Here is a 15,128-nt window from a genome sequence, read left to right on the forward strand (position 1 = left end):
ATCTGCTTAGCGTATTCATCCCTTGGTCTCCCTCTACGATTTTTAACCTCCACGCTGCCCTCCAGTATTAAATTGGTGATCCCTTGATGCCCCAGAGCAAGTCATACCAACCGATCCCTTCTTCTAGTCAAGTTGTGCCACAAACTCCTCTTCTCCCCAATTCTATTCAATGCCTCCCCATTAGTTACGTGATCTACCCATCTATTCATCAGCATTCTTCTGTAGCACCACATTTCGAAAACTTCTATTCTCTTCTTGTATAAACTATTTATCGTCCATGTTTCACTTCCATACATAGCAACACTCCATACAATTACTTTCAGAAACGCCTTCCTGACACTTAAATCTATACTCGATGTTAACAAATTTCTCTTCTTCAGAAACGCTTTCCTTGCCATTGCCAGTCTACATTTTATACCCTCTCTACTTCGACCCTCATCAGTTATTTTACTCCCCAAGTAGCAAAACTCCTTTACTACTTTAAGTGTCTCATTTCCTAATCTAATTCCCGCATCATCACCCGACTTAATTCAACTACATTCCATTATCCTCGTTCTGCATTTGTTGATGTTCATCTTATACCCTCCTTTCAAGACACTGTCCATTCCGTTCAACTGCTCTTCCAAGTACTTTGCTGTCTCTAATAGAATTACAATGTCATCGGCGAACCTCAAAGGTTATATTTCTTCTCCATGGATTTTAATACCTACTCCGAACTTTTCTTTCGTTTCCTTTACTGCTTGCTCAATATACAGATTTAATAGCAACGGGGAGAGGCTACAACCCTGTCTCACTCCCTTCCCACTCACTGCTTCCCTTTCATGTCCCTCGACTGTTAAATGCCACCTGGTTTCTGTACAAATTGTAAATAGCCTGTCACTCCCTGTATTTTACCCCTGCCACCTTCAGAATTTGAAAGAGAGTATTCCAGTCAACATTGTCAAAAGCTTTCTCTAAGTCCACAAATGCTAGAATCGTAGGTTTGTCTTTCCTTAATCTTTCTTCTAAGATAAGTCGTAGGGTCAGTATTGCCTCACGTGTTCCAACATTTCTACGGAATCCAAACTGATCTTCCCCGAGGTCAGCTTCTACCAGTTTTTCCATTCGTCTGTAAAGAATTCGCGTTAGTATTTTGCAGCTGTGATTTATTAAACTGATACTTCGGTAATTTTCACATCTGTCAACACCTGCTTTCATTGGGATTGGAATTATTATATTCTTCTTGAAGTCTGAGGGAATTTCGCCTGTCTCATACATCTTGCTCACCAGATGGAAGAGTTTTGTCAGGACTGGCTCTCCCAAGGCTGTCAGTAGTTCTAATGGAATGTTGTCTACTGCCGGGGCCTTGTTTCGACTTAGGTCTTTCAGTGCCCTGTCAAACTCTTCACGCAGTACCGTATCTCCCATTTCATCTTCATCTACCTCCTCTTCCATTTCCATAATATTGTCCTCAAGAACATCGCCCCTGTATAGACCCTCTATATACTCCTTCCACCTTTCTGCTTTCCCTTCTTTGCTTAGAACTGGGGTTCCATCTGAGATCTTGATATTAATGCAAGTGGTTTTCCTTTCTCCAAAGGTCTCTTTGATTTTCCTGTAGGCAGTATCTATCTTACCCCTGGTGAGATAAGCCTCTACATCCTTACATTTGTCCTCTAGCCATCCCTGCTTAGCCATTTTGCACTTCCTGTCGATCTCATTTTTGAGACGTTTGTATTCCTTTTTGCCTGCTTCACTTACTGCATTTTTATATTTTCTCCTTTCATCAATCAAATTCAATATCTCTTCTGTTACCCAAGGGTTTCTACTAGCCCTCGTCTTTTTACCTACTTTATCCTCTGCTGCCTTCACTATTTCACCCCTCAAAGCTACCCATTCTTCTTCTGCTGTATTTCTTTCCCCCATTCCTGTCAATTGTTCCCTTATGCTCTCCATGAAACTCTGTACAACCTCTGGTTCTTTCAGTTTATCGAGGTCCCATCTCCTCAAATTCCCACCTTTTTGCAGTTTCTTCAGTTTTAATCTACAGTTCATAACCAATAGATTGTGGTCCGAGTCCACATCCATAACTACTTAAACCTAACTAACTTACGGACATCACAGACATCCATGCGCGAGGCAGCTTTCAAACCTGCAACCGTAGCGGTCACACGGTTGCAGACTGAAGTGCCTAGAACCGCTCGACCGCACCGGCCGGCGAGATGGGTCAGGTTGTACCATCCAGACCACCCCCCGAGAAGATCGACCCCTCATCCGAACGGCATTGCAGGACAGGTCCACGACCTCCTCGGCTCTAGCGCATCGATCGTACACTATCAGGGGTGAAAGTCCGTCGCCGTTTGTTACCGCATGGGTTACGTGAGCGTCGTCCACTTCTCCGCCTGCCTTTGACAAAAGTGCAGAAACGTGCTAGATGGCAATGGGGTTTGGAACGACGTCACTGGGGACAGGAATAGCATCAGATAGTGTTTTCGGACGAATTCAGGTTCTGTTTGTTTGAAAATGATGGCCACATTTTGGTTCACGACAGACAGGGGGAGCGGCATCACAGTGACTGCATTCGCACAAGACATACAGTGCCAAATCGAAGCCATATGGTGTGGGGTGCTGTTGGGCACAGCCACAAATCACAGTTGGTGCGTGTCCATGGCACTGTGACCAGTTTGACCTACGTGAATGACTACCTGAAACCTGTAGCCATACCCTTTCTGCACAACACCCCCGACGCCATTTTTCAGCAAGACAATGCACGACCACATGTTGTTGCACGAACACGTGCCTTCTTGGTGTCAGAGTATGTCAGCCTTTCGTCCTGGCCCACCAGATCAGCAGACTTGTCGCCAGTCGAAAATGTGTGGGATATGGTGAAACGACAGGTACAGGGCTGTGACCTAATGACAGTACTACAGATCAACTTTGCAACCAGGTGAATGCAGCGTGGATGGCTGTGGAGGAGGAGATTAGTGTTTAACGTCCCGTCGACAACGAGGTCATTAGAGACGGAGCGCAAGCTCGGGTGAGGGAAGGATGTGGAAGGAAATCGGCCGTGCCCTTTCAAAGGAACCATCCCGGCATTTGCCTGAAGCGATTTGGGGAAATCACGGAAAACCTAAATCAGGATGGCCGGAGACGGGATTGAACCGTCGTCCTCCCGAATGCGAGTCCAGTGTGCTAACCACTGCGCCACCTCGCTCGGTGTGGATGGCTGTACCAGAGGTTACATGCATCGATGCCATCATGCATCAAGCAAGTTATCAGGGTCCATGGCAGACCCTGTGCCTACGAGGCAACAGCTCACATCCTGAACCATAGTTACTGAAATGCTAATCATTTCTACAGACATACTAATGTGCATGTCCTGTGACTATGAACGTCCCCTCTCCAGTCGGGCAAGGTGTTCTGTTTTCTCTGAACAACATGAGTGTAGATTATCAAATGAGAGACTGGAAGTATTGTGTTAGTCGCGGGGTGGACGCCGAGGAATAGGTAGGTGCTGGGACAGAGAACGAAATAATGAGAAGCACACGTAATATGCAAAAGTGCCTCTGAGCACTATGGGACTTAACTTCTAAGCTCATCAGTCCCCTAGAACTTAGAACTACTTAAACCTAACTAATCTAAGGTCATCACACACATCCATGCCTGAGACAGGATTCGAACCTGCGACCGTAGCGGTCGCGCGGTTCCAGACTGTAGCGCCTAGAACGGCTCGGCCACTCCGGCCGGCGTAATATGCATGTCAATTTGGTTTAGTTAACTTCAGTTCAGCAGGTCCAATTGTATTCCAACAGTCCCTTGACAGGAGCCAGTTTGTCGTAGACAACAACGCAAAGAGGGAACTATAAAAAGATAACTACAAATAGCTGTAGAAAAAGTGGGCTTCCGAGCCATCGAGTGAACTCCACCTTTCGACTGAGTGGCATTGGTGAGTCGACTGTATGGTGTAGCTACTCGCTCATGCAGCAAAGGCTGGGCCTTAAAGCCAGCTGCAGATTGTCAGGGCAGTCATATGTGTTGCTTCACCCTTTTGATGTTGACTACTTGGTATGCTGTCGACGGTGTGTGACACCACATAAAGTATTGGTCGAGTTTTATTAGTTGGGAAGAAAAATGGAAGAAAATAAAGACGTAAAATACAGACTTGCAGTAACAAGAAAATCTTTTCTGCAAAGCAGGAATGGACAAGGTGTGATTGGAAAATTTTAAGAATGGATCCGCTACTGCTTACTGGTTTGGCGGGCAGGTACACGGAGGGTGGACAGTGAGTCTGTGCATTGTCCTTGAACGCCCTCTGACAGGAAACTGCATCTCCTGCATTCAGTTCGTTGTGGCAGCTGGCTGAGTGCGGGTCTGTTAGGGGCTTGTTGCCAGATTCTGTCTGAATAAAAATAGACATAAAAACGGATCAACGAGTTTGTGAGAAATGTTGTTTTAAAACCGGGAAATCAGCTTCTGAGACTTACGAACTATTAAAAACAGCATTTGGAGATAATTGTATGAGCCAGTCAAATGCCTTTATCTGGTTCAACAGATTTAAACATGGCCGCGAATCATTTGAAGATGAACCACGGTCTGGCTGCCCTTCCATCTCAAAAACCAATGAAAATGTTGTCAAGGTTCGCGACTTAATGGCAGATGAACTTAATTTAAGTTTCTGTGTAGTTCAGACAATTTTAACTGAAGATCTGAATATATGTCGAGTGTCCAATTCATTCCAAAAGTGTTGTCAAGTGACCGGAGACAATACCGACTTGAAGTGTGCCAGGAACTCATTAATCGGACTAAAAATGACCCAGATTTGTTAAATAGGGTAATTACAGCTGATGAATCGCGAGTATACGGATATGAACCTGAAACAAAAGTGCAGAATTCGCAGTGGCAGACTCCAGCTTCACCATGACCGAAAAAAGCACGGCGAAGTCAGTCGAAGGTGAAGACAATGTTGGTGACTTTTTTCGATTCTATCGGTATTATGCATCATGAATTTACCCCTGGAGGACAGACAATTAACCTGGAACACTACAAATGAGTCCTTGAGCGTTTGCGCGAAAAGGTGCAGAAGAAAAGACCTGCATTGTGGAGAGACAGGACTTGGGTGGTACACCATGACAATGCTCTTGTTCAAAATGGTTCGAATGACTCTGAGCACCATGGGACTTAACATCTGAGGTCATCAGTCCCCTAGAACTTACAACTACTTAAACCTAACTAACCTAAGGACATCACACACATCCATGCCCGAGGAAGGATTCGAACCTGTGACTGTAGCCCTCGCGCGATTCTAGACTGAAGTGCCTAGAACCGCTCGGCCACTACGGCCGGCACAATGCTCTGGCTCATCATGCTTTCTCCATCATTGAATTTTTGACCAAATTCGAAATTCCTGTGCTTCCACAACCGCCATATTCCCCTGATTTGGACCCTGCGGACCTCTACCTGTTTCCTGAACTAAAATTTTCACTGAATGGGAAGCGATTTGACTCGATTGAAGGCATCCAGGTAAATACGGATAGCGTCCTTAACACACTTCAGGGAAAAATTTTCCAGGAATGTTTCCAGAAGTGGAAACACCGTTGGAGTCGTTGTGTTCGGTCAGAAGGGGATTATTTTGAAGAAGATGCATCACAGTAGCATGTAAGTACCACCATTGTACAATTACAAGCCCATTCTTAAAACTTTAGTCACACCTCGTATTAATAACGAATAAAAATTACTCAGTTGAAAGTATTTGTATGGAGCTTGGCCTTAAACAGAAGTGAAAAGAGAATGATACATGGCACAAACAAAAATAGAATATAAGGTTCTGAAATGTGGTGATACACAAGAACTCTGAAGAATAGATGGGTAAATCAAATAACTGATGAGGAAGTACTTAACCAAACGGGGGTAAAAGAAATTTATGGCACACTTTGATTCGAAGAAAAGCTTGGTTGATACTAAACGCCGGCCGGTGTGGTCGAGCGGTTCTAGGCGCTTCAGTCTGGAACCGCGCTGCTGTTACGGTCGCAGGTTCGAATCCTGCCTCGGGCATGAATGTGTGTGATGTCCTTAGGTTCGTTAGGTTTAAGTAGTTCTAAGTTCTAGGGGACTGATGACCTCATATGTTAAGTCCGATAGTGCTCAGAGCCATTTTTTTTATAGTAAACATTCTGAGACATAAAACTGTAATGGAATGCAAAGGCTCCACTGAAATAAACGGATTCAAATGGATGTAAAATGTAGTTGATATGCACATAGGAAAAGACTTGAACGAGTTAGGATGACAAGTTCCGTCAAACCAGCCTTTGGACTGAAGATGACGGCAACAGCAACGCCATCGACGTACCAGACTATTACACTTATTTTAGTGGATTTCAAGCATGTTCTACGCTATAAAACAAAATTTTTAACTGTAAGTGTGTTTTGAAGTGTTATTTGTCCCGTGTCTTGCGTTCTAGACATTGGCTTGTTTCATCTATTTCGATTTGTAACTTCGGTTTTTACTTGAAGAATGGCATCGAATGTAGTTAACGGTTTTGTCACTACTGCAAATGAAAAAGTTTGTATGAGCCAATTTCTCATCTACATTTAGCTCCATTATTTTTAAACTGATTACTGTTAGCATGAAGAATTCGGCATTTTGTTTACTGCAGGCTTTTGTTCTTCACAGGATGCTGTGTCTCTGCTCCTGCTGAAGAGCGGCTTGAGGGTCAGTGCTGTTGTACAGGATTTGCTTGTGAGAATTGCAGAAAAATACGGTCATTCGAAGGTGAGTATAATTTATTTCTAAAACTCATTCACAGCTAATCCACGATGTTTCTAACTGCCGTATCTTATAGGAACTAAAGATCTTTATTAAAATGAATGATTGAAGCACCCAGTACCCATAACGTAACAGCACCATTTTGTGTGAAACGAGTGATTCGCCTCATTACATCTTCTTGGGTTATCAGCCAACTGGAAATATGGTAGACACCTATGCGAAGGAGCCTCTGTGCAGGTTCAAATGGGTGACGCCGCTCAGCATTCTGTCGTTCTTACAATAGTGACAGGATAAGTTCAACGGTAGTGCTAGGCCGGCAACCCGAGGTGGTTCCATCCGAGTGAATCTCCCATTCCGTAGCAGAGTGGTATGGAACTCTCTGAGAGATTAAATCTGTGTGTCAGGCCAGGATTTGAATACAAACTCTTGGCTTTTGAGGGCACAGATATCCAGACATAATGCATGACTTACCTACATTAGTTCATTCATATATTCGTGCATAATGTTCTGTAGGTCCCATTTAGAAAGAGAAACCTCAGAGATGGGGGTGTTCCTCTTTCCTGCCTTTCAAACTTCACACACGTTCTCTTGGATACTTTGCTGGACTAGCACTTCAGGATGACGATGATGGTGCTGTCGGATGTGGGGTGCTCAATAGCATGATCATCAGCACCCTAACGAGGTATCAGCATCACAATCTCGTGTGAGGGGCGTAGGACGATGGCTGAGACCGCACGCAGATTTGCTTGTAATACGATGGTGGACAAAATTGAGAGATGGGTAACATTACCCTAATAATGTGGGAAATACTGGAGAGCCACAAAGGAAAATAAGTATGGACACAATTTATTGTATGACAATCATTTGTACATAACAACAATTGAAACGCTACTAATTAGCATGAGTAATGGCCAATTGTCCAATGATGTCCAAATTAGAGGTTGCATAATGGCTGTGAAAACGTGGCTAATACGATATGTGGTCACTCCGGAGAGACACACAGCATGCACAAGTGGCCATACTGTTAGCAAGCGAGTGCAAGAGTGCCTGGTCAGGTCACGCCCGCTCCTCCTATGGAGCATTTTTTAACTCCTGAATGATTTTGGGCGGGAGGGGGGGGGGGGTGACTTGTTGCAGCTGCCCTCCCAGGGGCATCCCAAGCATGTTAAATAGCATTCAGGTCGGGTGATTTAGTGGCCCAGCCATATGGTGAACATCCTCGCTTTGCAGATATTCATTGAGCAGTTGGGCCCTGTACAGTCTTGTGTTGTCGTCTATAAAGATGAACTGAGGGCCAACAGCATCACTGAGAGGTAGCCCTTGGGACTTTAGGATCTCCTGCCTGCACCTGTGGGCGTTCACAGAACCACTGCCAAACGCATGGAGTGGAGTGTGGGTATGATGCATGATCCCTTACCAAATCAGCACATGTCCACCACCATATGTGTCCCTTCACGTGATGTTGTGAGGATGATGTCATGTCCCATGTTCCCTCCATATGAAGACTCACTAAGAATCAGGTTGTGGACTGAATCTGGACTCCTCCGTGAAGACAACACTAGCCATTTTAGGCTGTGTTCACTGTCTGTGTTGTATGCAATATTGAAAATGCTCTCTTTTGGGGGAAGGTGTGAATGGGATGCACATGGCCGGTTTTCTGGCATACAGCCCTGTCTCATGGAGACTTCTGGCAACTGTCTTCCTGGAAACTAATGTTTCTGTGGCAGCAGCAGCAGGGTCACGAGAGAGCAGCTGTTGTAGACATCCTCTGGTGCTTGGCTGAAAGCATCAAATATCGGTCGTCATTAGGCATTGTGGCTCTCAGCAACCCTGTCCTGGTCTTCTGGTCACTGTCGCACTGGTTTTAAACAGCTTCCACAAATTCGAGATCACGCTCGTTGTTATATACAGTTCTCTTGCAACCTGAGATCAGAACTGCCCTGCCTCGAGCCTACTGACGATTCTCCATCTCACACCATCGTATAAGCGGTGATGTGTACTCATTTCACCAAAACAGAGAGAAAACACCATTATTCATGCAATGCAACAACAATCACTAATGGACTGTGGACCGGATGTCGCTGCTCATATTTTTATGCCTCCTACTGGCACTGGGCCACCCACACAAATATGTAGTCTTACCTCAGCAACAGCAGCGCCTCAGTGTTTTTGTATGGCATGCTACGGTATAGACTTTGTGTGAGCGTTTTTGGAGAAATGAGAGAAAGAGGTATCCATATCTTGATCTTGTCCACCAATGAACATTAAAACCCATCTAGAAATTGCAAAAACTGCCATCATGTGTTACAATAGACTATGACAGTAAAAACTGAATAACAAAAATGTTAAGCTCCCTCGGTGATTTACACATTCCGAGGATGCTTACTTCCCCTCCCTGCTTTAGGGATGAGGCCTGTCACAGAAATTCAAATGCACTGGTGTTGGCATCGACAGGGCTAGTGGACAGATCTCCAGCCAAACTGCACATTGCTGTGACGTTTGTATATAATTAACACACATAGCTAAAACATGGTGAAATGAAAGTGACACACTAGAAATATCACAGAGTTGTTGGATCCTCCAGCTGGAGCAGGAAATAGTGTGTAAATGGTCAGTGTCCTATTCCTAGCACTGCCTCTCATCAGTGTGGTTGGCATGAGGTTAGTCATGTCTGTGCATATATATATATATATATATATATATATATATATATATATATATATCTGTGTGTGTGTGTGGGTGGGTGGGTGGGTGGGTGGGTGTGGGGGGGTGGATGTGGGTGTATCTTATTTTGCGTTTTCCAGTAATTCGTTTAGACTGTTGAATACTATTTTGGTGCATAGCAGTGTTTGGTCATTGAAAATTTTTTGCCCTGTGTGATTGCTTTCTGTATGTAGTATTTTTTTCTATTGTTAAAATTTGGTACAAGGTGTTACTATGTTTTAGGATTTGAAGGTCTGTTTCTACGCCACAGGGTAGGTAGTCGTTTATAATGAGATGGTCTGCATATGTGAAATGTGTGCTATCATCTTTTCACTGCTCTTAAATGTTTTCAGTGTCATGTCTGTCCGATGTATACTGGATCACAGTCTTTGCAGGCTAACTGTTATTCCTAACTGTGTCAAAGTTACTGTAAGCAAAATGTCAGCTTCTACACAATATGCAAAAAGAAAAGCAGAAGAATGGACCCATGCTCTTAACTCACTGTTATTTTTCTGCAAGAACTGGAACTGAGCCAAAAACTCCAAAATTGCAGTATATATAAGTACTTTACAAATTTATATACTTTGCAGTATATATAAGTACACAAATTTCACACAATTTGATAATGACTGGAATGAGAATTCATACCCTCTCAGTCCGTGAAGTTTCATTTCTTTTCCCCCACTCTTTCTGGGTGCTTCTACAGAGTCCACTTGAAAAATGTATACACACTTTAAGGAATGAAAAGTGTTACTTATTTGTTTATTTGACATTTAATAACTGGTCACACATGTTGTACAGCCTTCAGTTTAGCACATGGTAACTTTAAATGTCCAAAATGTTCAATGTTGGTGGCTATACACATAACAGAACGACGAGCGGTTGTCGCAAGTACGTCAGTCAGTGTTACAGTGGAGATCACAACACATGTCGCTGTAATCTCCTGCGTCGTGGCTTACGTCGATAGACATTATCTTTCACAGTTCCTCAGAAGTAAAAGTCCATAGGTGTTAGATCTGGCGACCATAGAGGGAACTCAATGGGACCTCTTCATCCAATCCAATGCTCTGGAGAATTATCATCCAAGAAAGCTCGTATGGCTAGGTGGTAGTGTGGTGGTGCCCCATCCTCTTGGTAGAAGACCTCTTCATCAGCTCCATAAAGTGCACGTATACCTGGCAAAATTGATGTGCGTAATATTTCTATGTACACTTCTCCAATGGCAGTAGCATAAAAGGAAAAGGGTCTTACTAAGACCCTAGATGATAGTCCACACCACATATGAACCTCTGGTAGATTGACCACTTTATCCACACAAACATGCGAGTAGGATGATTTTGTATGTTCTGGCTCACTTACTCAATTTTTAAAAAAATAAAAAATGACTAGTTAACAATCGCATTTTTTATTTTTCACAAAATTGATCTAATTTTCCAGAACATACAAAATCATTCTACTTTCCCTTTTATCTAATAATAATATAATATAATAAAATAATATAATAACAGATATAGTATATAATAAAAATCATTTATTTTACATACATTTCCCATAGGTGATCGTAAAAAAATAAATAAAATGAATTAGTTAACGAAGTACATTATTTAAAAAAAAACGCATTGTGAATGAAAGTAAATAATTAAAATGTATTAGTTAACAAAAGTAGATAATTAAAATGTATTAGTTAACAAAAGTAAATAATTAAAATGAATCAGTTAACAAATGTAAATTATATTTAAAATTTTCGATTTTTTATTTTTTCAATCTTTCTTAAAATGTTTCAGAAATGTGTATAAGCATGAAGTTAACACTTTTATAAATTTTTAAAGTTTTTAATTCATTTATATAGAAGCAAATGTTAATAATTAAAAATTTTCAGTAAGTAATCTATGTTATGCATCGTATGTAAGAATTTTTTTGCCATACATAATTACATAAACAAGTGTGATTACTTAATATTTGGAATTTTAACATTAAAAGTTGCACGAAGTTTCATAGTTGTTTTTTGTGTAGTTACAACATACTTTCTATGTGTCATATTAATTATATAAATTGGATAATTATTTATAAAACTAAATGGACTAATATCAATATCTGATTTTAATAAAGTAATTCGTTTAAAATCTAAAAATTCATCATATGGTTTTAGAAAATTATTTAGCGGATTAATATTCCACATTTCTTGAGGAGAAACTTCATTACTACCATTTTTTAAATAAATATTCTGTAGTTTAACATGAACAAATAATGATGAATCAACGAACTGATTGTTTTTACGATTTGTCTGAAATACAACAAAAACAAAATATAACACATCAAATTCTGTAGAGTTATAGCAATTTGTAAACTCTAGTTCAGAACTATTTCTATTAGATAAACCAGCAACTTCTTCTGTTTGAAGTTCATAAAAAGAAATAGGTATTTTTGTACTTTTAAGAATATTTTCACGTTGTTCAAGTTCGTAATTTGGATCATATTTAACAACAGGTATTTTTGTACTTTTAAGAATATTTTCACGTTGTTCAAGTTCGTAATTTGGATCATATTTAACAACAGGTACACGAATTTCCATACAGTCTATAACAATTTCATCTTCTTGAGGAAGAGTATCTTTTATTTCAATTCCATCATCATTTTTATCAGCCCAACGAAGAATTACATCTCCAGAAGATGAACACCATGTAAAAATTACAGTTAAATCTCCTTCCCACTTAATTTCTTTATAATCTTTAAATAATCCACCAAGCAATGACAATGGATAAAGAACTTCATTTCTTTTACTATTTATTTTTCCTGTATTAATTATATGTCCCTCTAAACTTATTTTGTCAGTAACAGATGAAGTTAGACGTAGCAAAACTAATGTAGAAATAGAAGGATGTTCAATTCTAGATAAAATATTACTTGCTTTCTTTATTGTTACAAAGTCAAACAGTTTTGTTACATAATTATCAATTAAATTTTTGTTTGATTTTCCATCATAAGTTGGATAACCTGTTCCATCATTTCCAATGATACTAAATTTCATGTATAATTGTGCATGATTTGGATGAAGCCAACCAATATTTATTTCAATTTCTGTATCTTTGTTAGGAACATTTAAATTATTTTTAGTTTTCTCATTCGCAGGGAATCAGTAAAACTGATAACTTTCAATTTTATTCATGATTGTTTTAGCAATTACATATTTATTAAGGAAAAAATTATTAAGATATTTCTAAAATAACTGTTTCAGTAGCACCATTAAAGTCAATTAAATTATCATTTTGTCTGATATAGTAACTTCTAAAACTTGAATTGTATCAAACATAGGCACATTTACAGGATATTTTGGTTCATAAATTATTGATCCACCAAACTCCTTATTATGTTTAAAAGAAGCAAAAATATTAGTTTCTTTATGAAAATGATCATTATGTTTTACATACATTCCATCAGCAAGATTAAAATTTATATTTATTAATTCAAAAGAAATTATTTTAGGAACATCTTTAGCTACAGCTTTTTCATTAGGTAAACCAACTTCATTTTTAAAACCAAGTAAACCTCCAATACTATCTTCTATATCCACAACCAATTTTACATAACTTTCGTTAGTTATTCTGTTTAATATTTCATCTGCATAAATGTTATTTGCGTTTTTTCAAATGAATAAATTTTTTAAAATTTTTAAAACTATATGGACCTACAGGAATTTCTATCGTTTCTCCATCACAATAAAGTTTATTATTTTTGTTGTAATATTTGGTGTTAAAAAAGTTGCATTAATATCTTGTATTGGAACAGTTAATCTTTATCTATGTATTGAAGATTTAACACTAAGTTGAAATAAACTACTCATTTACTACTAAAAAAATTATTAAATAAATGAGCAAAACACATTGGGAACCAAAAGTAAAAATTCCAGAAAATAAGTTAAAAAACAAACTTGGTAAACTTTTACCAAATTCTATTAGGTGTGCAATTATTGGACCAAGTGGTTGTGGAAAAACAGCATCAATGATTGATATTTTATTTTAGCTTGAGGATCGTTAAATTGGAGTAAAATTAAACATTTATATATTTATTCAAAAAGCTTAGAACAACCAAAGTATCGAGAATTTATAAAACAATGTAAAAAACTTGAAGATAAAATTAATGAAAGCATTGTTAGTTTTATTGAAAATAATGAAGAAATTATTCAGTTAGATGAATATGAAGAAAATTCAGTTGCTGGATTTGAAAGATTTTATTTTAGAAAATCAAAATATTGTAAGAGAATATTTTACTAGAGTAACACATAAAGGAATAGATTATTTTATTTAGCTCAAACTTATTCAAAAATACCAAAACAGTTAGTTAGAGACAATCTAAATTCATTAAATATATTTAGACAACATGATACAAATTTAAATCATATTTACCAGGAGTATATTGGTGGAGATTTAAAGTTTGATAATTTTAAGGAAATGTGTATGAAATGTTGGAATGATGACTTTGGATTTTTCACAATAGATGTCTAGAAAACCAAATGAAGGTCAATTTAGAAATAAAATACAACATTTCTTAACAATGTAAACATTAAACAAAAACATTAACATTAACTATAACATTAAATTTAACATTTAACATAATCATAATCGTAAAAGTAAATGTAAACATGAATGTCAAACATAAATATAACTAATGTTTTTCGTCCTTAATAAATGTTTGCAAAGTATGATGAAAAAGTTGTTAAAAAAGCTAAACAAAATAGGAAGAAAGCTGAAGAATTAAAAGAACAATTTAAGCTTTGGAAAAAGCAACCAAGAGCAGAATATGAGAAATATAAAAAGGAAGATCAACCTGTTATTGATGCTATTGGAAAAGTAAAACAAGTTATTGAAGTTTTAGGTGATAATGTTTGAAAAGCAATTGATGAAAATAGAGAAGTTGAAAAAGAAATGGTTCCTTACCACTATAAAGAAAATTAGGATGATATTTTTCGTATTCCATCAACTCCTTCAGATTCTCCATTTGAAAAAAGGTTATTTAATACTGAAAGTCCATCTCCAAAAACACGAAAAAGACTTGAAGAAACATTGAAAATTATAGAAGAAATGGAGAAACTAAAATTGAGTAAAAAAAAGATTTTACCTCAAACGACATATATTGTTGAAAAATAACAAAGTATATTGGTTCTATCAATGATAAAGTTTTTGGATTACGGTTTGAAAATGGCAAACACTATATAGGATATTCTGAAGTTAAATTTAACAATGACATCATCTTAATCAATCGAAAAAGTTATAAAGCAACTGACAACTTAATGAAACTCTTGACTGAAACTAATGTTGAAGATGAACATGAAACAAATGCATCTGAGAATTATGAAGACATCTTAATATTAACAAATGCAATATATCAAAATAATGATCCAAGTTCTAATAAATGTAAATCAAGTAGAAGTGAGAAATATAAACGAATAATCAAACCAATACAGGAAAAAATTTAAAAAATCGGATCCTAAGAAAATGGGTCAAGGATTAGTTCAAAAATATTCAGATAAACCAATCGAATATGTTTGGATGAATGATGTTTGACAATTGATAGATTAGCAGTAATTCATGGTGAAAAATTATCTGGAAATAAAAATTATCATAATGAAAAGTTAGTATTCCGCAAATGTTAACAAATATATTTAGAGATTTTATTATTGATAATC

General features: G+C 38.3%; 1 protein-coding gene across 1 annotated transcript in view; it reads left to right on the forward strand.

The window, feature by feature from the left end:
- The window catches only part of LOC126210572 (uncharacterized), a 73,587-nt gene that overhangs the window by 50,564 nt on the left and 7,895 nt on the right, over positions 1-15,128 (forward strand). The window contains exon 3 of the mRNA XM_049939837.1: positions 6,650-6,748. Within this exon, the coding sequence (XP_049795794.1) occupies positions 6,650-6,748 (99 nt within the window). The remainder of the gene's footprint in view (positions 1-6,649; positions 6,749-15,128) is intronic.

Source organism: Schistocerca nitens, chromosome 10 (genome assembly GCF_023898315.1).
Source record: "Schistocerca nitens isolate TAMUIC-IGC-003100 chromosome 10, iqSchNite1.1, whole genome shotgun sequence".
Taxonomy (NCBI): domain Eukaryota; kingdom Metazoa; phylum Arthropoda; class Insecta; order Orthoptera; family Acrididae; genus Schistocerca; species Schistocerca nitens.